This window comes from Psammomys obesus, unplaced genomic scaffold, assembly GCF_907164565.1.
Source record: "Psammomys obesus unplaced genomic scaffold, mPsaObe1.curated_primary_1811, whole genome shotgun sequence".
NCBI classification, from domain to species: domain Eukaryota; kingdom Metazoa; phylum Chordata; class Mammalia; order Rodentia; family Muridae; genus Psammomys; species Psammomys obesus.
Window position 1 is genome coordinate 30,653,769 of NW_026592890.1, and position 22,472 is coordinate 30,676,240.

The 22,472-nt window shown below is 41.0% G+C and overlaps 2 protein-coding genes across 2 annotated transcripts in view; one reads left to right on the forward strand and one right to left on the reverse strand.

Annotated features, from left to right (window-relative positions):
- Positions 1-400: 400 nt before the first annotated feature.
- Trappc3l (trafficking protein particle complex subunit 3L) overlaps positions 401-22,472 on the reverse strand; it is a 59,336-nt gene continuing 37,264 nt past the window's right edge. Inside the window, exons 4-5 of the mRNA XM_055616062.1 lie at positions 4,498-4,683; positions 401-520 (exon numbers count right to left, since the gene is read on the reverse strand). Coding sequence (XP_055472037.1) covers positions 401-520; positions 4,498-4,683 — 306 coding nt within the window. The remainder of the gene's footprint in view (positions 521-4,497; positions 4,684-22,472) is intronic.
- Positions 6,981-11,862, forward strand: Calhm5 (calcium homeostasis modulator family member 5). The gene is made up of 2 exons (XM_055616061.1): positions 6,981-7,559; positions 10,818-11,862. The coding sequence occupies exons 1-2, from the start codon at positions 7,020-7,022 to the stop codon at positions 11,205-11,207; spliced, it is 930 nt and encodes a 309-aa protein (XP_055472036.1). The 5' UTR covers positions 6,981-7,019; the 3' UTR covers positions 11,208-11,862.

Here is a 22,472-nt window from a genome sequence, read left to right on the forward strand (position 1 = left end):
TAAAGTCTATGAGAAATGATGGGAATGTCTCTGTTACATCCCATCAATCTAGGGTCTGTCTCTCTAATGCTGTATCATTTCATCCATTTTTTTTTCTATTGAAAAGAGATAATGTCCTAACCGCTTGTATAGGTGTTGCCTTCCTTTCCCGCCTCCGCATCGCTGCAGGTATGAAATAGACTGGCTGAGGACAGAGTGAATAGTGTGTGGTAGAACTCATGCTTACTGTTTTACAAGAAGTTATTTGCGTATGAAATCCTGGAAATGTGTGATACACAGTAAGGTTTTGAGGCCTGTCACAGCCCAGGCCATCAGGCAAAAATGCAACACTTTTGTAGCTGTGTACTTAGCTGATACTCACTGGACAGCTAACTACCAGTGACACTTTGCATGCCATTCTTCATTTTTTCCGTCTGTATTTTTTCTCATCCAGCTTTTTCAGAAATGTTATTCCGATTTCAGTTACACTGTCGCCTTTTAGTCTGTCTTGCAAGAATGTAACATCAGCAGCCAAATGAACCTAGAAAAGGAAAAAAAAAAAAAAAGCAACTTAGACTTGTGTCACTTAAAAAGCATTTTTTTACAATTAATTTTTTTTTCATTTTTTTTTTATAAGAACCATTTGTTTTGTGAATAACAAACCTTAGCCTGTGTTCTCCAGAGATAGCCTGGCTCCGTGTCATCAATGTGGAGCACTGAAAGAAGGGTGAGCAGTTCAGGAGTGGCCCAGACTTGTCCACTCCTCTCAGCAAGAATATAAGATCCTGACTCACAGAGAGACCGCACTCTGCGTGCTTGGCCAAGCGAAACTTCAGAGAAGAAATGGGCTCTTATAGGATTCCTCTCAAGCTGACTTTCCATAAAGCATTCAGTCATTAGCTAAACAATATAATCGCTTATACTAACAACATTTAGCAATTGCCTATGACTTTGAGAGCTTTGAAAAATACTGACTAAATACATTATAAATATAAAATTAGATATTGAATTACAGACATGAATATTTGATGGCCAGGCATTCTTTTCAACTTGAAAGCATTTCCCATTTCCCAGACAATGAAGTAAGCCCAAGGGCTTACTTCTCTATTCATTAAAATGTGTTCATGTAAGAGCAGCACGATATTGCTGCACTATTTTCAATTGGGTATCTGATCAGAGTTATTTTTAGTCACTGGGATAAAGAAGATAAATGAGTGAGGGTAGTCGGTAGAACGTAGTAAGTGAAAAACTCCTGGGTCTAGCAGGCAATTAATTAATATTTATTTAAACTTACCTGACTCACTCTTCCCAGATAGAGAATTCCTAGGCAATGAGCCTAGGCTATCTAAGCCACAGGCCTCCAAATGTCAGATTATCTGTCTCACAGAAAGTGCAAAACCCTTGTCTTGTGACACCCACAATCCAATGATAGAGAGTAAGGTATATTTGAAATACAGGGCTTATAATTAATCTCTGATTTTTCTTCCATATGTTTCTTTTCTTTTTTACATCTTAGAAAATATAACAAAAGGTCCATTTAAGAAACACAAAAACTATGAAAGCTCTTTGGAAATGTGAGGCCACATGACTCCTGACACTTGTGGTCTGCATATGTGGTCAACAATTACCCATGGAAGCTGGAGACTTCTTTATTCCATTTCTGCTTTAGTTATATTGTTACCCATTTCAGTATGACCTCCTAGAATTATTCTAGTCCCTTTTCTTGATATAATGCCCACCAATGCAGATCAAATCTAACACAGTCTAGGGTACATTATAGAGGGTCTGCACGGAAAACACGTGAGATATATCTTCATAGTTTGAGGATATAAGTTACTTTATCCTTCCTTAACCTCCATAAATAAAATTATATGCATAGATCCTTATGGGGTAGGTCAACAACACAGGTTTAGAATGGTTAGCAACTGGCCTTACTATCGTCATAGAGAAGATTCTAAAAAACAAAACAAAATAAAACAAAACAAACAAACAAAAACAAAACAAGACTGTTGGCTGTTGCCTCTGCATCAGCTGCTGCCACCTCACCAGTCTTACAGATTCTCTTCTCCTTCCTCTTTTCTTCATCACAGCCTCCACCAAGGCCCTCTTCCATGCCTTTGTAAGCGGTGTTAACTATGTTGAGGTGGTCTTGTTAATCTTGGAATACTGTCTGCTTCCTGGTTTCTGTGACCCCATTGCTCTTTAGCTTCTTCCTTCTTCGGAGAACTCTGTCTTCATCCTTTACTGGTGTGTTCTGATTCTTAGAGTTCCATCTAGTCTCCCTTTTCTTTCTGCTATACAGAATCTCCTTTAGGCATCTCTGTCCATTCTGACACCTTTTCAGTCATGTTCTTCAGGCACTTATCAACAACTTGGGCCAGGTGTGGTGGTGGCAAACACCTGTAATGCCTGCAGTCTGAGGCTAAGGCAGGAGAATCATGAGTTTGAGGCCGGTCTGTGCTACGTAATGAGTCCTCATCTATAAATGAATGAACAAAAAAGGTAAAAACTTCTTTCTGAACTCTTCACTGTGTGTTTGTTAAACATCTCAACAGTAGCAGGTTCAAGGTTGAGCTTTTCTCCTAGTCAGTTCCAACCATCTTAGTTTTGTTCTATTGGTTAATAGTGAGATGTTCCCTACAGGGGACAGAACCTGGGGGTCATTTTTCAATATTTCTTCTTTTCAATTTTGATCTTTTCAGGCAGCTGACATCCAAGTCTTGTCTGTTCTGCCCTGACGAGTACTGCCCAGATGAGTCGCCTCTTGATTGCTATTGTCAGGGATGCCTGAGGTTACCAGCAGTACTTTCATACCCACCCTTCTCTCTCCCTCCCTCAGCATTCTCCCTTCCATGTATACCCTCACCTGACTGACAGGAAATGGGACTTCTAGAACACAAATTTCAAACTCTCACTTCCTTGATTCTGAACCTGAGTCTACTCTGATACTTCCCATGTAGAAGACTGAATTTCCAGATCACACGATTTCCCTTCTTTTATCATTAAAGAATTTAAGACTCTCTCACAGTAGCCCTTCTCCCAGTCTTCATGTCTGACCTTCTGAACATATTTGCATTTCCAGTTCTTTCATTTTGAGAGGTCTTTAAACATTCTGATTGGTCTGCTTGAAATATTGCTTCCCTGCTCTCTTTACCGAGAACTTCACTTAGTTCCCATTATTCCTTCAAGACTCCAGTTCAGTGTTTTTATCATGATTATGTGGATTTTCTCTTACTCTACACTCTTCCCCACTTTTTTTACACTCTCTTTTACACTTCTTTGCACATGACTTCTTGAACTAGACACCAGATTCTCTATGGCAGCAGCAAATGTATTTTGTCCATCTTTGCAAGCTCAGTGCCTGAACCTTTAACAGATGTTAATAACTATGTCAGTTAAACCAGTGAATAACTCAGGTGCGGAACTCAGCCTCAAAAATGACCTGCATTGACCTGTATCTCCGGTAACACATGCTCTCTGCTTTCTCCTCCCACATAGCACCAAGGTTGGCAGCTTGGATTGCCAGGCTGTGATTAGATCCACAAAGAGGTCTATGTGGAGAGGAACTTTAGGAAGACTCTGCACAGTGCAGGGCACTGAGGTTTTGTGAACCTGTGGGTAGCTTCCCTAGTATCTGCACAGGCTACAGCTGAAACTGCATGTAAAGTAGGCTGTGAAAGAGCATTCTGAGGTACCTATGGAATTCTTTTTAATTAATTAATTGTGGATGTGTGTGTGCATGCTCACACATGAGCATGTACCATAAAGTAGGAATGAAAGTCACAAGATATCTGTCCTTGCATGATAGGGATTCTAAAAACGGAAGTCAGGTTGTCAGGCTAAATGGTACAAGCTGAGCCATCTCCCACCCAGATTTTTTTTTTCTTTCTCTTGGGCAAAATCCTCAGCCTTCCATTTTATTTTTAAAATTTTAATACAAGGCTGGGCAGTGGTAACACATGCCTTTAATTTCAGCAGGGAAAGCAGGTGGATTTCTGAGTTTGAGGCCAGCCTGGCTTACAGGATGAGTTTCAGGATAGCCAGGGCTACACAGAGAAACCCTGTTTCAGGAAAACAACAACAATAACAAAAAATAAAAAGCAAACAAAACAAAAAACAAATAGGGGGATGAGGCTGAATTTGATTTATATAGCACAGATTTGGCCTTGATTTTTTTTTTTTTTCTGAGACAGGGTTTCTCTGTGTGTAACCTTGGCTGTCCAGGACTCACTGTAGACCAGGCTGGACTCAAACTCATAGAGATCTGCTTGCCTCTGACTCCCAGAGTGCTGGGATTACAGGAGTGCACCACCACTCTGGATTTGGCCATGAATTTGCAATGCTGATCCCCTTACCTTACTTCCCAAAGTCACTGAGATCACAGGCTTGCAGCAACAGGGCCCACATGGTCTAGGATTTCCCATTGTTAGAGACTATGCGTTCATTTGAGGTTGTTACGTTTTAAGGACAGCAGTGTGTGGCTGGACATGCAATGACAGGATGAAACACACGTGTTACCATCTCCAGGGCTCCTCTGATGATCCCACACAGTAAGTTGCAGTAGCACAAGGCAGATCGTCCAGCAGGGAGCTCTTCCACAAACTCTGCCAGAGGATTCTTGTCTAGAATCAGGGAAAATTTGTTTCTGCTTGAGTTGTGACAGGTCACACTTGGTGTAATTCCCAAATACATCTTGAAAGCAACCTGATAGAGAGAGAGAAAGAGAGAGAGAGAGAGAGAGAGAGAGAGAGAGAGAGAGAGAACATTATTGCACTTAGTCTCAAACAGAAGTCTATACAGACAACCTGGTAACCTCTTCTAGGTATTGCAGCCCATTGTCAGCTCTCCAGCCTTCGTCTGCAGCCAGGATGTTTGTGTTCACACCTGGTTTTGCAGTTTACTGGCCTTATGCCATGTGAGACTATTAAATAGTTTTTATTTTTATAGAACATCCTGAAGTGCTGGGGTCTGTGGAACAATATGGGTTTGTAAAAAATATTATTTCTAGCCAGGCGTGGTGACCGCATGCCTTTAATCTCAGCACTGGAGAGCCAAAGGCAGGCAGATTTTTGTGAGTTCCAGACCAGCTTGGTTTACAGAGCTTCAGGATAGCCAGCACTGTTATACAGAGAAACCCTGTCTCAAAAAACAAACAAAAAACGAGACAAAACAAATAGACAAACAAACGAAATTATTTTCAAAAACCCTTGTAGAAAACACAGAGGATTTAGGATGGTGAGAAACAAAAAGATTAATTATCAACACAGTAGTATATAACATACTGATCATGGCAAACCATAAAATTCAGGGTTGGAAGGGCTCCTCGGCACGTGTTCTGCATTACGAAGGCCCTGGTCTGAGAAGAGTACGCTCTGGGAAGATTAGACACAAAAACTTGAATAATTATCATACTGTAGATGTCAACTCTTCCAGGAGGAACAAGGGCCGGTGGTGGGAGCAGCATAAATGTGCAATAATGCAGTTGTCAAAAGTGTCTGCTGTGGTGCAGGACTCAAAGAACCCCACAATGCAGAAACAGATAAAAACCTTAGACAGCCCCCGTTTTCCCATTTCTTTCTGTCTGTCTTTGTAAGTGGAGCTTAAGCATTTTAGGATTTACTTCTTTTTGAGACATTGTTTTAACATTATTTGATTGTTTATATGTGTATGAATCTGTAATGGCACACAGCCAGAGGACAACTAGGAGGTGGGTTCTCCCCTTGTCATGTAGATCCTAAGGAGAGGACTGACATCACCAAGCTTAGAGGAAAGCGCCTTAACTCGCCCAATTCACTTCACTGGCCCTGCTACTTCTCTTAAAGGACAACTTTCACAAATGTGTAATCTGGTATTTAGAAAAGCAAAAATGACAGTGAAGACGGTAGCCTTTTAGTTCTTTGGCTCCTAATCCAAGGCAGATTCTTTTCGCAGAACACCTAGATCAAGCTTTTAAAGCATATTAATGGAAATCTGTCAGTTTGTTGCATTGCCATCATTCCAAGGCCTTAATTATCTTAATTTTAAAATTAAGAGCAGTGTAGGAGAGAAATGGAAGCAATTTTCTTAAATTACCTGTAATGTGAAGTACAAAACAAGTTCATTCATTTGTTCACTGGTTCACTTAACAGCTGTTTGTGGAGGACTGCTTTTCTCTCCCGTGTCTACTGTGGTGCAAATTCAGTAGCCACTTGCAAATCAAACTCCAGAGTGAGTTTACCATCTACGTTTGACATCATGTTTAGGTCTAGAAATCCAGGAGCCTGGAGTGAGCTAACATTTGCTAGGTGAACAAATTGATGTGATGAAGGGGCAGAGACAGAAGAAACATGCCCTGCCATGAAACACAACACTGTGGTTCAAGGAAAGTCCACATCTGCCAAGTGGTGGGCAGCTGGGAGCCCCACAGATGTCCTAATCCTGCAGACTCCGAATCCGTTTTAGAAGGAGTTCCTTTGTGTAAAAATGATCCTGTCGTGAATCAAGAAGTTACGTGAAGAGAAATGAGGACTCCTCCTCTTCTCTAGAAGCCCCAGTAGTTATTAGGCTTCCTACATGAATTCTAATAATCTCAACACCTAAACTATGCCCTTTCAAGAAGCCAGAACCCCTGTCTACTAAATCTTAGGGCATAGAACAAGAGAAAAAAACTATCATAAGGAGCTGTGTTTGGCAACAAATCAATGGCTGAAACCCGTTTCTGCTAGGGCTGAACCTCCCACTGGAAATTTTCTATACTATAATTTGTATGGGAATTTTCGATTTGCAGCCAAAAGCTCATGGAAAAGAGTAGTAACAGGAACGGTGTCCTTTGCACTTGTCAATGTTTTTGGCTGCCCTCGAGTGTCAGCATCCACCGGTAGGAGGCATTATCTGCCCATTGTTGGGAAATAAGCATTCCTGGGGAATGACACTGTTGCCTTATCTGGCTGGATGCAGACAGAGGAGGACTGTTGTTTCAAAAGAGCTCCACCCTCGGCCACAGCCACAGTTGCTGTGTTAAAACCAAGGCAAACGTTTTCCCCTCCTTGTGTGTCTCCAACATGGATGTTTTCCAGAGCATTTTAAAATTTCTTCTTAACCAAAAAACCGCTATTGGCTACAGTTTCATGGCTTTGCTCACCGTGGGAAGCGAGCGTCTCTTCTCGCTGGTGGCGTTTAAGTGCCCCTGCAGCGCTGAGAACACAGCCTATGGGCTGGTTTTCCTCTTTGCCCCTGCCTGGGTGTTACTGATTCTTGGATTCTTTCTGAATAGCAGGGCATGGAGACTCTTCACTGGCTGTTGCAAGAACCCCAAAAGAATCTTCCCCAGGAGACAATGCTGCCGCTTCTTCTATCTCCTGTGTCACATCACACTGAGTTCCCTGGTGGCCCCAGTGATGTGGCTCTCTGTGGCTTTGCTTAATGGGACGTTTTATGAATGTGCTGTGAGCGGGACAAGAAGCCCAGGGATCCTGGAACTGATTTGTAAGGGCAAGCCCAAAGAGTGCTCAGAAGAACTGTACAAAGTCTCCTGCGGCAAAAGTAGCATGGCACCCGTGGACAATGAGGAGGTGAAGCTGTCCCTGCAAGCCCAGTCTCAGGTAAGGACAAATGTGCCTTTTGCTCCCAGTGTGAGCATAGAGATTTCTATCTTCCTTTCAGGCAAGCCAGAGTATGAGAGATGCCAGAATATTTTGGCACTAAGTGGAAATTGGAACATGATGGAGCATTAAGACAATCTGAAGAAGAGCTTTTTAGGGACAGGCAGGCTCAGTAAAATTGCTGATTGGATCGTGCAGTCTCTATTTAAAAAAAAAAAAAAACCCTCTGGGTTCTGCATATGTAAATACTTAAGTGCTCAAAACCATCTCTCTGGGTTGACTTTGTAAATAATGCAGAACACAAAATCATGTACTGAGTGCTAACCCTGAGCTGTAAATAAGCATTATTGCCTCCTATCAATTATTTATTTTCAAGCCAGTGTCTCAGAAAACCCACAGGCATATCCTATTCATCCACTAAGATATAGCTGGGCCAAATCAGCTACTACTTTTTAAAGCAGCCGGTAGTGTAATTAGCATAGAGATTTCCTCGAGCAATCACTGTGGCAACTGCTTTCCCTCTGCTACTGTGCTGTCAGGATTGAAAGTTTCCCAAATGAAGTGGGACTGAGCAGTCTTTTAAATGGCTTTTTGGTGAAGAATGACCGAAATTCCCTAGGGAGATTATGACTTTTCCTCTGTGTGTTGTACAGCTAAGAAAGTTCTCATGCTACTTTAGAAGCTCAGGATTTGGAGCATTGTCTTACTTGTGGGAAGTAATTTACAGCTTCAGCTAATCAATATAAGGAAGGAACTTGTCATTTTGCCAGGCGTCTGAACACTGATCTAAGTGCATAGTCCTAGCCTGGCCTTGTGATGAAGCCAATTTCCTGTTCCTAAGGTCAAAAGAGGTTGTAGGAGCAAACAAACAGAGCCATCCTTTCTCAGGAATACTGTTGGTTTCTGGATAAATGTTTGGGCACACTGCAATTTTACCTTTTTAGCAAGGACTTGCCCTTACCACAAACACATCAAAGCCAAGTCAGCTCCCACAATCTAAAATGGTTAATAGTAAAGTTATATTCTTCATAAATTAATTAGCCGAAGAATGTGCCTAGATAAACTTCTTTGTTTAATTCATAAAGCATAGGTCAGATGGAACATGCCCGGCTCCTAGGAGTGCTTTTCAGCTTTTGTTGAAGGAAGGTATTAATTACTAATGTTATGATAATGTGAGTGACACATTTACCTCTGAAGGCGCCAGGCTCCATTCAGCCAGTGCCAACCCCAAACACTCATCACCATGCCAGCTCTTCTTTAAATATAAGCCCACAGAAAGCATGCACATCTGGTCATAGTTTAGGTTGGCCACAGGTCATAGGCCAACAGGTCATGGTTGACTTTTCATCAAAATGAGAAGGACCTACAGGTGGATGCCCAAGAGAATAAAGGTGTAGCAACAGCAGGTGCTGACCATGAGGTTCAGGTGGCAGCAGGCATCACACAGTTCAAAACAATAATTGGGCATGTGGGCGGAGGTGGAAAAGTGCATTCATTCATGGGTGGGGCAGAGCAAAAAGAAACCCAGGTGGATGACTCTCTGGTCTTTAGGATGGTGCAATGGAGTAGTGGAAAGAGCTCAGCCTTGGAGTCAGCTGGCTTTGAATCCTGACACTGCCACTCCCAGCTCTGTGATACAGAACTCTGAACCCTAGTTTTCTCACAATGCCGGACTGTAGAATTTTCTACCTGCTCTAGAAATTTCTTTAGAGATAATGGACATCAATAGGCATAAAGCTTCTAGAACATTATCAAGTATTCCAAGGTGAGGAATTCTGCCAGGATTTAGAGAAAGAGACAAATAGGACACAATTAGGGTCTGGACTGGGCACAGTCACCACATTCTAGTTAGAGTGCTAGGTGCTGTGAGTCTAGGAGGATAAGACTCAGCAGTCAGGTGAGAAAATGACAGGGATGGGGTGGGGTTCTGAAGCTGATCAAATAGTTTCTAACTCATCAGGATTAGCTCAGGTAGAAGGGAAATGGCTTCTACATAGAAGCCCAGTCCCACTGAAGAGGAAGGGGATGCTGAAAGAAAGGGGAAGGTCTGAGGAAATCAATCATAAGCCGGTGACTGAAGAAGAGCAGGAGAACTCTCACACAGTAGTGACTGTGTCTCACCTGGTTATGTAGAACACAGAGATGCTTGAAAACAGGTAGATAACAGGTATAACTGATGAGCTCTTTACCTAGCTTTTCCTAAAATAACTTCTGAGATGGGTAACCTAAATTTCAATATTATAATTAAATTATAATACTATAATATAATAGTCACAGGCAGCACCCACAGTGAGGGGAAATTTAGGTGTTATGCCTGAGGAATGCCAACTCAGAAGTGGCATTTATGTAAAGGCTGAGGCCCTTTTAGTATCCCCACTTCTGGGCCAACCAGTTAAAGCTGGAACAACCAAGTTAAAGCTAAAACAATGATCTGAATGGACAGATTGATCTAAATTTGCAGATTGTAGTTTCTGTTCTCAACAGAGCCCATGTACTTAGGGTCCTTTGAACTGAAATTAGGGGGCACTTTCAAGAAATCTGTTAGTTTTTAAAATATAAAGTTAATTCAAATTATGGAAAGTTAAATTGCAGCAACAGATTTAGAAGCCATGTTAACTATAGACTTTTGCTTTAAAAAAATCAGCAGGATAATTCATATTCAGGAAAGAGTTTATTTTAAGAACACATAGTCCTCAAAGTTTGGAATGACCCCCCCTTTTTTTCTGTCTCTCTCAGCATTTAAAAAGGCTTTAAATTCTTACAGCTTCTGCTCATTACTGTATTGCGTCTTTTCTTTCTTTATTGTGAGCAATGAATTCTAGGACTCACTGAGTGGCTGCTGCTCCCTCCGAAGCCACTTGGGAAAAGTTGGTCAGCAACGTGGGCATGCATTGATCGGTGCCTGGACACCATAACAAAGTGATCATTCATTCAAATGTCCAACATGACTCATCAGAGGGGTTTTTCTTCCGCTATCTTGAAGTGCTTTATAAGAGTTATAAGAGTGAGTAGTCACTCTTTCCATTTGCTACTTTACTCCTTTGCACAGCAGCTATGTTGAGTAGAGCAATGGACATTGAATCAACTCTCTTTTTATTTTGAGTGTCAAAAAAAATTTTTAAAGGTAAGATGGATAATTACAAATGACATGGTCGCAATGCCTGTGGTATTAAGATAGTTCTATACTGTATAATGTTATCCCGCTCCCTGAGATGCAATTCTGCTTTTCTGTGTCCTCAATATTTCTTTCGCCCTAAGATTCTAGGATGGTGCCTGATTTGTTCAGCATGCTTCTTCTCTCTGCTGACCACTTGTTATACACGCTGCAGATCTCATGTCAGCTATCTGCAGCTGAGTTTTTGGAAGACGTACGCACAGAGGGAGAAGGAGCAATTGGAGAACAAACTCCTGGAATACGCCAACAACCTGAGTGAGAGGAACCTCAAATGCTTTTTTGAAAACAAAAATCCAGATCCTTTCCCCATGCCCTCCTTTACTGCCTGGGAGGCTGCATCCGAGCTGCATTCATTCCACCAAGACCGTGAGCACTACAGCACCCTTCACAAGGTAGTAGATGATGGTCTGGAGCAAACTGCCCAAGAAGAGGAGACAACAATGATCCTCGTGGGAACCGCCCAGAGGATGTGAGTCCTCCACCCTCACTGGCTCAGGGGTCCAGCAGTACAGACATTCAGAGGGTCTCCTGCTGTCTGCACAACAACCTGCGCCTCTGCATTTTCTCACCATCAGAGCTGCTTTGGAAGACAACAGCACAGGGGAAAACTGTCTCTGAGCACCATGTCTGGATGTGCTCAAACTGGTGCTGAGCGAAGACAAAGACACTTGGAGTTGGTGGAGGGTTGGTCCAGGAGGCCCAATAGTTGCTTCAAGCTCCAAGGTTGTATGACTCAGCCTTCAGAGTCTGGCAAGGTGGTCTGCTGTGCCTTGCAAGTATTTGACACGGTTCTGGGGGAAGTACCCTGCTGGAAGCCTTTCCAAAGTATATCCAACACCTTTCAATTTGGAAGGAATTCTACCATTTGGCTAACACTCCTTTCTACAAAATACCCCCACTCTCAAGAATCACTAACTGCAAGAATATGATGTCTAAAAGTCAAAGGTTCCCATATTTTCCCCAAATTCTGAAAGCCTGCCCCCAGTCCTCATGACTGCTGTGAGTGGCTGGCACTTATGCCTCCATGGACCAATTTCTACATTCAAATGACAATCACAAAAGACACACATTCAAGACTGCATTGATATAAACATAAAGACATTAATATTGTATAGTAAAAACACTTTTCTCAATAAAAAAATTTCCATTTTTTTTTCCTGATTTTAAAATTGAAAATCACTTTTACAGATACCTACTAAAATTCTGGGCCCAGGGCATGGTTGCTGCTATGTTGTAGGTAAATCTTAGCTTCTTTGGGCTATTATAACAAAATGTCACAGGCTATGTGGCTTGCAAACAACAGTTTTCACAAATTGGGAGGCTAAAATTTCTGAGGTAAGAGTACAGCTCAGGCAGGGCTTACTGAGAGCTTTTCTTCAGCTGCTGATTGTTGGTGCCCTACTGTGGGTCATGTGGTGAAAAGGACAAATAAGCTTATGGGACAACTTTTTTTGAGGGAGCTCAGCCCATGCTGCAGGCTCTGCCTCACTGCTCTAGTGATCCCACAAAGCCCACTTCCTAATGACATCACGGTCGAGGTTAGGTTTCACTATGTGAATTTTAGAGAGTTTAAACACATTATAGAATAGATTGGTAATGATCTGATAGAGATCGTAAGAGACTCTCCACAGTAGACCAGCATAAAATTGTGTTCCAATGTTATAGTTATCAGGAAAAACATGAGTGTTACTACTATGTAATATTCACTGTGTGTGCATGTTAGCATATGACAAAGCTCTGAGTGGATCTACACTTAAGGCACAGGGTCTACATTTAGCTCTATAGCTCATACCTTATATCACTAGCTGTCTGCATCCCCAGGTTTAAGAAGGCTTCATCTTAGCGCTTCATTAACATAAAGGTTGATGAGAAACTGTGGGAGAATCCTGTAAGGCCAAAAGCCCTAGAAAAAAATCTTAAGATTGTGATTTATAATGAGGAATATGTTCTTGCTTTTGTGTCTATCCTTGGTACAAAGTTCTAGAACCCATGGAATTCTTACCATGTGCCCATTCACTAATGAGGTGACCTCTGCTCAGCCGAGGATGGGGCTGGCTGCCAGGAACAACCATGTCACCAAAGACTTTCTGCCTCATCCTCTGCCCTCTGAAAAGTAGCCAGGGACTGAATGTTCATCCTGGCAATAATGTCCAACCTTTTTGACATCACAGCAAGATGCTGACATCTACTAAGCCCATGCCCAGAATTGGCTGGGCAGTCAGGACAAACACACAGACAGACACACACACACACACACACACACACACACACACACACACACCACCACCACCACCAGCACCACCACCACCACTACACACTTACACACACATACACAGACACATACGCATACACTACCACCACCACCAACTTACCTACAGACATACACACACCACCCTCATATGCACATATATACACTTACCACATACACACTCATACACACATGTACATAGATATGCACACTCATATGCACACATAATCATATACATACAATACTCCACACACTCATATATGCACATACCTATGCATACACTGCACACGCATACATACACACATTCACACTAAACACTCCACATACACGTTCATACACACATGCCACCACCACACACTTACTTATACACACACATACAAGCACACCCATGCACACATACACACACATACCACATGCACACAGATACACATGCATACACACACATTCACATATGTACAAAGACACACAGACACACGTACACCTATGTGTACTCATACACACAGACATACACACATAGGTCAAATGTAATGGAAAAATCCAAACATATAATAATAAGCACAGTGCTTTCCTGAGCCTTGTAGGCTACTCTAGTGAATAAACCCACGTGAAGAAAGAATCGGGAGAACCTTTAACTGGTTAGCCTGTGATCCTTCTGCTCATTCAAAGTCAGGGGAAATTCTTGGGAAATGGGCTCTAAGCCTGGATGGGAGCCATGTGTAACCGCAGTTAATGTTAGAATTATTTGAATTATGAGATACTCAATTTACATTTGGGAGGTTTACCAGTGTGAGAAAACACCTGCCCTTGTAGGCTAGAAGTGTTAATACAGAAAGAAAAAAACCACAGCCTTCACGTTCCAGAAGAGCAGCATTGGGAGTGTGTGCTAGGTATAGGCATACTGGGATTAGACAAGGCAGAGTGTCAAACGGGGACAAATAAAAAAATTAAAAAAAAAAAAAGAAAAAGGTGAGCATCTTTCCTCAGCCCTGTCTTGACTGGGAGCTTGCACATCTCTGAGTGCTTACTGAGGCCTAGGAAGCAGGTGGGTCCCAGCCAATAGCCATGCATCTCCTGGGTTGGGCCAAAGGCAGAGGCAGCATTTTTACAAAAGCAGGTTAGTTGCAGGAGGCTGAGAAGTGAGGAGAAATCACTGGGGCACATCTCTGCCTCCCTCTACCTCAGGGCCTTTTTATATTTAACAAGCCTAGTCTCAGGATTAGAGATGCCCCATGCAAGCAGCTTCAAGCTGGCAAGCCAGCAGCCTGTGCTTTTTGCTTAGTAAGTCGGAAAAGAACTGACACTCCTACTCTGAACAAGTCACCCCAAGATGAGTCAGGTTCTCTTCCTGACTCCTGACTCCTGGCGGAGTGGTATTTTATGCAGGATGTAAGCAAGTTCAAGACTCCTTATCTATCCCTTCAACAGCCTTGGTGGGAATGGGTGGAGACAGGGAGAGAAAATTGGTATCGGTTCTTTGGTGTCCAGAGGGTGCAGGTCTCTGGAGGAAGGGTGTGTACAAGTGTACAAGTGTACAAGTGTGAGCAGTTTGTTATCATAGGTGGGGCTCCCTAAACCAAACCCCAAACTTAGGGAGCTTGGGAAAGAACAACTTGCAGAACAGAGGGAAGTAGAATTGGGTTTCAGGTAAAATGTCAGTCCTACCTATCCCACGGCAAATGCCGGTCATCTGCCTTGGCTATAAAGCAACAGTTCTCAACCTTCCTAATGCTGTGACCCTTTAATACAGTCCATTATGTTGTGCTGACTCCCCAACCACAAAATATTTTTTATTGCTACTTCATAACTGTAATTTTGCTACAGTTATGAATTGTAATGTAAATAGCCAATATGCAGGATATCTGATATGTGACCTCCAAAGGGGTCATAACCCACAGTTGAGAACCACTACTCTAAAAGCTTCTGATTTGGCTGTGAATGCTTCAAAGTAGGAAGGACCCTTTCCCGTAACAGGAAATTACCTATCTGGAGGTATCAGAAGGGCCCCCTTAATGTCTGCTTTCCTTTAGACTTAGAACTGACATTAACAGAAGACATCTCAGGCCCCACCCAAGCCCTGGCTTACTGCCTCTTCCAGCTTCCAGCCAGATCAACAAATCAACAGTTGCTTTCTTTTACATAAAGGATAGTGAGCTCTGAGAAAGGACATGATGCCTCTCCAAACAAGGGACCAATATAAGAAAAAAAATTCAAAGATTTTCATTTTGTCTATTTTAATTATCCCATGAGAAACTAACCACAAACATAAAATGTTCTTTTACTCCTGTGCATTCCTAGCTATTTGTTCAGACTCAATAACCCCAATAGTTTTAGGATGCATTGAGCTTATTAATTTTCAATAGAAATGAGAATAAGTATTTAGCAAAATTACAAAATAAGCCTTGATAGACAAATAACTAAAGAATTCTATATATTCTATATAATTCTGCATATGTTCTCAAACTGTTTTTTAATGTAAATGTTATTTTCTTCTTTTACCTGTAAAACACCATTGAACGTGTATACATCTAACAGGGAATTGATGAAGCTAGTCACACTATTTGTGGCACCATAGTTCAAAGCCCAATGTCCAGTGGTTTACCATAGCAACTGGCTAAGACTCTAGGACTCCCCAGATAGCAGAAAGCTCATACCTTTCCTCCCATAGTTCATTTCAGGTATTTCAACTACTCTCATTAACTTTTTGCCATTGTTACAAATACCTGAGATAAGTCGACTTTCAAAAGGAGAAAGTTTACCTTGGCTCACCGTTTTGGCAGGGCAGCACATCATGTGAACCTCATGGCATAATAAAGCCACTTCAGGAAGCAATAGAGGCTGTGACTGTCTATACCTATTCAAGCCATGCCCTAAATAACCTTAAATCCCCCCACTATGCCCTACCTCTTCCCAGCATCACCTCAGAACAGTGAAAAACTGGAGCTCAAACCTTTACTGGGCCTTTGAAGAACATGCCAGATGCAGACCATAGAACAGTACTATGATCATACTTAGAATGTGGTGTTTCCGAATTCTCTAAGACGTATTCCTTAATTTTGTAAACATTCCTCTTTGTCTTCTGTTGTATAAGCTAGAGGCTGTTTAGTTTTTTGTTTTTTTTTTTTTATGCGTAAGACTAGGATCTGTCTCTTTAATTATCCCAAACTTATTAAGAAAAAGAATTAAACTATCAGCATGTTGGGCAGGATCCATCAGCATGTTGGGCAGGATCCAAAGGAGTCAGTGTGTCAGTGTGTCAATGTGTCTCAGCATTGCCTGTACTTTGCAATAACCTGAGGCTTTGAAAATCTCAGTGTCAGGCCTACTCCACATATCCTGATCTATTTTTCTTATTGGAACGTGGACCTTGGGATTTTGAAAACCACCCATATGATTGTTTCCAGGGAAGCCATGGAAATGGTTGACCATGAAGCTGTGATATTTGCAATACTATCGGGTTTTCAAAGAGTGACACATAACCAGACCTTGTGTCTCCAGGTCCTAATTAGAACTATTTGCCAGTGTTCATTGGTGCAATATTAAGTTGCCAACGTGATACCTTTAAATGAATAGGTAGGAAAAACAGCGTCTGTGTTTGTTTATTTGTGCTGTATAGCCCAGGTTGACCTAACTCACTATGTCAGCTTGTAACAAAAGCTGGCCTTGAACTCCTGATCTTCTCAGTTCTGCATCACCACACCTAGTTTTGTTTGTTTGTTTTGTTTCTTGGAGGAACATAGTTCTAGCCAAGTCAATTCTGAATCAGTTTTGGTGCATATACAAAATCTAATATCAGGGTGTTAGCCAAGGATCTTCAGTGAAACAGAATCAGTAGTGTCTGTATACATACATACCAATATATGAGAAGGTATTTGCTGTGGCAATTAGCTTACACAATCATGGAGGCTGGATAGTCTCACTACAGTGCATTCACAAGCTAGAGGATTAGGGAAGTGGGTAATATGGTTCAATTCAGTTCATGTCCAAAAGCTCAAGAACTAGAGAAGCTTAATGTAGTGACTCACTTAGAGGCCAAAGGACAGAGCAACTAGCGTTCCGATGCTGAAGAACAGGAGACAGATGTGCTAACTCTTCAGAAAGAGTGGGAAGAATGGGGAGTGGGTAATGAGGAAGAGAAGGAGGAGGAAAGAGAGATCATAGGCTAATTAAGGGAGAGATAGAGAGAAAATGCAAATCCATCCCTCCTCTGTCAATCTTGCATTCCCCAAGCCATAAGCTGATTGGATGGTGCACACTCACATTAGGTGAGAGTGAACTTTCCCATCCAGTCAACTAATTAAAGTACTAGTCACACCCAGAAACACCCTCATAGACATACTCCCAAATAAGGATTTACCAAATAAGTATTAATCTAATCAAGTTGTCATCCAAAATTAACCATCACACATGGCAAATGAAATAGAATTAATAACTGCAGATGAGAGATGGAACTACCTGATCCCTAGGCTTAACGTGAGCAGCAGCAGCAACAACAAAAATACAATAGAACATGAAACTGGGTCAATACGATGTTTTAGAGCTAGTTCTTTGATGTTTTGCAATATCCCATGTTCTGCTAAAGTTGGCTACCAAGTAAGAAGTTCAAGTTAGAAAAGTGTAGACACAGAAACAGAGGGAGAGGAGAATGTGGGGTAGGTGAGGGCAAGGGAGAAGGAACCTTACAGCTCCAATTGTTCTAATCACTGAATGTCGGCTGGCAAGCCTGTGAGTGAAGAGACCTTTTGGAAAGTGTGGTCCTAACATAGCAGGCATAGCACAAAAAAGAATCAGGAGGCTTTGAAAGGTCCTAGATGTGTAACCCTCACCTAAACGGTATAAGCACTCCTACACATTTGAGCTAACCCCTATGAGGCTGTGTCCTGATCACATTTCTCACCTAGAAACACCATGAGCTTCAGTAAATACTTGTGTCAAGTCACTCAATTAGATGGCAACCTGAAATAATGAGCTTAAAAAAAACCCCACAAACATTTCATTTAAAAAATTAGAAGCAAAATGTAGTTCTCTGTATAATTATACAAAGATAACCCCCTCCCATTTTCTTTCGCAGTGACATTTTCTTCCTTAGGTTCCAAGTAGCATAGTAACTCACATGTCCTGAGTTAATAAGCATGAATTAGTGCCTCTCCAAAATATTTCCACCAAAGCTTGAAATGTGTTTTCAAACTATTTTTTGTTAAATTATATCTGAAAAGAACATAGTGCTGTAGGCTAAATTCCAGTTAAAGTAAACAGAATATTGTAGGATTAACATATCAAACTACTACTTGTCATTAATTCCTGGGTCAAAGTGAGAGTGGGGGAGGTTACAGGGTAGGTTGGTTTTGAGTGAGATGGGTTGGCCTGCACATCTTGCTTCACAATGCTCTGTCTCAGATCGTGAGCATCAGCTTCGAGGGAGCTTGTTAGGAGAGCCGGACTCCATACCCGCTGGATCAAGTCTGCTCTGAAAAGACATAGGTGACTCTATGCAAGCTGAGAGGTTTCTCAAACTTGGCTCATGTTGAAATCGCCTTGCTTAGTAAAATGTAACTCACTGGGTTCCTTTTTGAGAGTGTCTGAGTCAATAGGTCTAGGGAAATTTCTGGCTAGTTCTCTGGTAATGCTGATGTCACATTTTGAGAACTCTGAAGTGTGGAGCCAGCTACTCTGGGAAAGGAGAGTAGGTAGAATCAATAATTCTGATTCTGTCCCAGACTTAGTCAGACATCTTTGTTATATCAACCTATCCAAGAACTTGGGGGCCTTTCTATTGGTTCAGAGATATTCTTGATGCTTTAGCAGGGTTTTAAAGGCTCTCTCACATAAGTTTCTTGAAATATTTGTCAGTATTCTTCGTTGCCATTCTCAATGGTGTCTCTTTCCATTTTCTCCAAAGATTGTTATCTGAGTACATGAAAGCTATTATTTTATTCCATTTTATGCCCCCTTATTGATTTTTTTTATTTCTTGTAGAGCTTTTCAGAACTAGAAAATGAAACTTTTACAACTCCTAATGACATAATGGATGTAGACAATAAACATTAAATTCTAAACTGTTAGGTGAAAACAAGAGAGTCAAATCCTGTGCAACTTGAAGCCACTTATCTACATTAACATCCTCAAAAACAACAAGCAGACATTTGATATCTTGTGACTCAAGATAAAAGTAAGCAGAAAACAGCACCACTTAAGTATTTTTTTTTTTACTATAAACAAATGAAAACCAAAGATAATTAAGCAGTTTGAGAAAACTACTAGTTTACAGGAAATGTTAACAGAATAAGGCAAAGTAGTTAATTTCAGAAAGGAGCAACCAGGCAAATTCTAATTTAGATTATTCTACTTTGCATTTGGTTCTGACATGTCTACAGACCCCTATGGGTGCTGATGAAAAGAGGTGGAGCCTGTAGGAGACATTTCCTACTGATCATTGGGAGACTGTCCTGGAAAGAGATAGTAGCACTCTACACCCGAAATATTCCTGTTTCTTTGCCTATGTTCTCAAAGGAGGTCTTTCAAATTTAACATCTAATAATGTTTTTAAATATGCTTTCAGATAGGCAAAAGTTTCTGTTACAAGATCTGCTCTTTCATTCTGGAGAACCATTTTTTTTTTTTTTTTAATCTCAGGAAAATGACTTGTTATGTCTCTCTTTAGGTTCTTGCTTTGTATTGTTCTCAAGAACTGCATTTTTGATTCAGAACCAAACTACGGCTACATTCCTGTTGGTATTTCATTAAATTAAATTTAAATACTGGCTAATGTTGCAGTATTGTTTCTTTTTCCACCTAAATTCTAAAAGCACACTGCAGAGTAAGAGTACTACTATTTCCTTTTTTTAAATAAAATACACTAAAGTTAAAAAAGGTTGCCATGGTTAATTAATTCACTGCTTTCTCAGGTTGTAATATGGACTTATTGAATTAGCGTCTCTCAATCTTCCACCTTAAACCATGGTTTACCATGGTTAATTAATTCACTGCCTTCTCATTTGTAATGTAGACATACTGAATTAGTTCTCAGTCTTCCACCTTAAACCATATGCAGTAACACATGGATTTTTAGTGAGCCAACTTTCTGATATGTTCCTGGGAATAAATGTCTGTCTTCAAGTGTTTTGGCCTCTGTTGGGAGCACTGGACCCTTCTGCAACCAGTGTTTGGAAATTTGGAACAGCTTTGCTCAGCAGTACTTCTCTGTGTTAATAAGGTCATGGTTTCTGTTTATTTATTCCTGGTACCTTAGTTTAAGATGACAACTGATAAAATTTACATTGATAGGAAGTTCATAAAAGGGTTAGAATTTTCCTTAAACATCAGATTTTAAACACCTATCTTTATCTGTTTGACCAGGTAGCCCACTTTTTATGATTTCCTAAACCTGCAGCTATATCAATACAAGAAGAAATGTTTCTAAACTAGAATGTTATATAAATTGTAATGACAACAGAATAAATAGGAGAAAATTCATTAATTAATCTAATTACATTTACAGGATCATACCAAGGAAGAGGCTAAAATGAGAACCTGGTGCTAACAAATGACTATAAGGAAAAAACTTCAAAATGTATTTGTCCTTAGTAGAGTAAATAATATAAGTCCTGGAAAATGGTGACAGCTTGCATTGTAAAAACATTGAGCCCTAGATGTCAACATCTAAGAAATGTGCTTCTTCAATAATGACAAGCGCCAATGGTTTAAACAGGCCAGGGTTATTACTCCCAAGGGCTTTGCTGGAATCTGCATGGTGGAATTTGGAAGCATAAGGGACAGTGATCAGAGCTTTACAAAAATTTGCTTCCTGAAACAGTTGGTTGACTGAGTGTATTGACCCTGCACTTGGAGCAAAGCAGTTTTTTTTTTTTTGTTTGTTTGTTTTTTTAAATCAGTTTCTGAATTAGTGTTTTTACAGTTTCCATGTCTTTGGAGCAAATGTGTAGAAAAAGTGTCTTTCTCTCTCTTCTCTCTCCCCTGAGTTCAGCCTGTCTCTCCAACCATGGGAGAATGAGCCTTTTTTTTAACTGAGCTCTTTAGCCTGTGTCACATCTTTGGAATGTTTTTTTTCTTGTTACTCCAGTGCACTTTATTTTATTATTTTATTTTATTTTATTTTGTTTTATTTTATTTTAAGAGTTTAATGGGCATGACATGAGAGTTCTACCTCACTCCTACAGTGGACACACTTGCTCTAAAACCTTCCTTTCAACTCGAATGCTCGTTAGAAACACAGGGAACATTTAAAACATTCTATTACCTTTGTCATGTTGAGAGACCATTACTTAACTGTTCAAAAGATTACCTCGAGTACTGGACTGTCTGTGATTGATGCTCAGGGGCTTGATGGAGCTCTGTAGCTGAGAACGGTTGCCTGGAGATTCCGGAGAAGTCAGGGGAAGTCTGGACCAAGTTTTCCTTTTGAAATGACCTATAAACCCAGACAATCAGGGATGGCCCAAAATTCAACTGGCCTTCCTGATGTCTCTGAGTCTTTATACTCAGAAAGCTCTGCACGGTTTTGTTTCCCAGAATATTTGCTCCATAGTTTCCATCCCTCAATAAAAAATTTCATTGTAACTAGCTCTACTGATGAGATGCTCCTAAAGCTATTCTCAACTCACAGGAATGGGTTTTTTTTTTTTTTTTTCAAAGGTTTTGGGGCTAAGCCATATTCCTTAAGTGTGTTACTCTGGCCTGTTATTGTGTTAAAGGCATCTACAAAACATCAGGAGCAGAAGGTCACTTTGACTTTCATGTTGTTTTGGGGATCCCCAAACAAGATTTTCTGTCTATGCCACAAGGAACAATTTCAATCTTGTTATATAAGATGGGAAGTGGATGCAGAAAACTCTCTGCATACTTCATTAATGAAACTCTCTCATCTCCTAGCCTTACTGCCTAATTAATTTAGTTGCTCTTTGGCAACATATTATTCTTTTCTAATTAGTATGTGAGCATTCAATCCTTTGGTTCTCTGTTTCTTAATGAAGGCTCCCACGCATTGTAAGACTTACATTAAATAAATTCAGGTGCTTTTTGTAATTATATCAATTATAACTTAGGCCAGTGTAATACAAATGAACAGGAAACCTAAGGGCTTGGAGATGAATATTTGGCTTCCTTGCAGATTTTTGTCAATTTTTTTTTTCATGAGTTTGATTGAGAGAAGTTTAGCGTCACCAAAAACAAACAAATGAACAAGCAAACAAACCAACCCAGGAGCTAGAGAGGTGCTTGCCTTGAGTTGAGGAGGCACTTGCCGTGAGACATGAAGACCTGAGTGAGCCCAGGAAGCCACCTGAAAATGCCAGACATAGTGCTGCACATATAACCACAGAGCTGGGACAGGGACACAGAAAGGTCACTGGGGCTTGCAGGCAAGGCAGTCTAGCCTACTTGGTGAGCTTCAGACCAAAGAGAGTCCCTCTCTGAAAAAACAAGGCTGATGACTCTTTCTGTTCAGCGCCCCCCACCCCCCCACCCCCCGCCCCCC

Excerpts from the sequence above, each read along its gene's own strand:
- Calhm5 (XM_055616061.1), top strand. The coding sequence starts at position 7,020 with ATGGATGTTTTCCAGAGCATTTTAAAATTTCTTCTTAACCAAAAAACC. Across the intron at positions 7,560-10,817 it reads CCCTGCAAGCCCAGTCTCAG|ATTCTAGGATGGTGCCTGAT; the intron begins GTAAGGACAAAT and ends TTTCGCCCTAAG.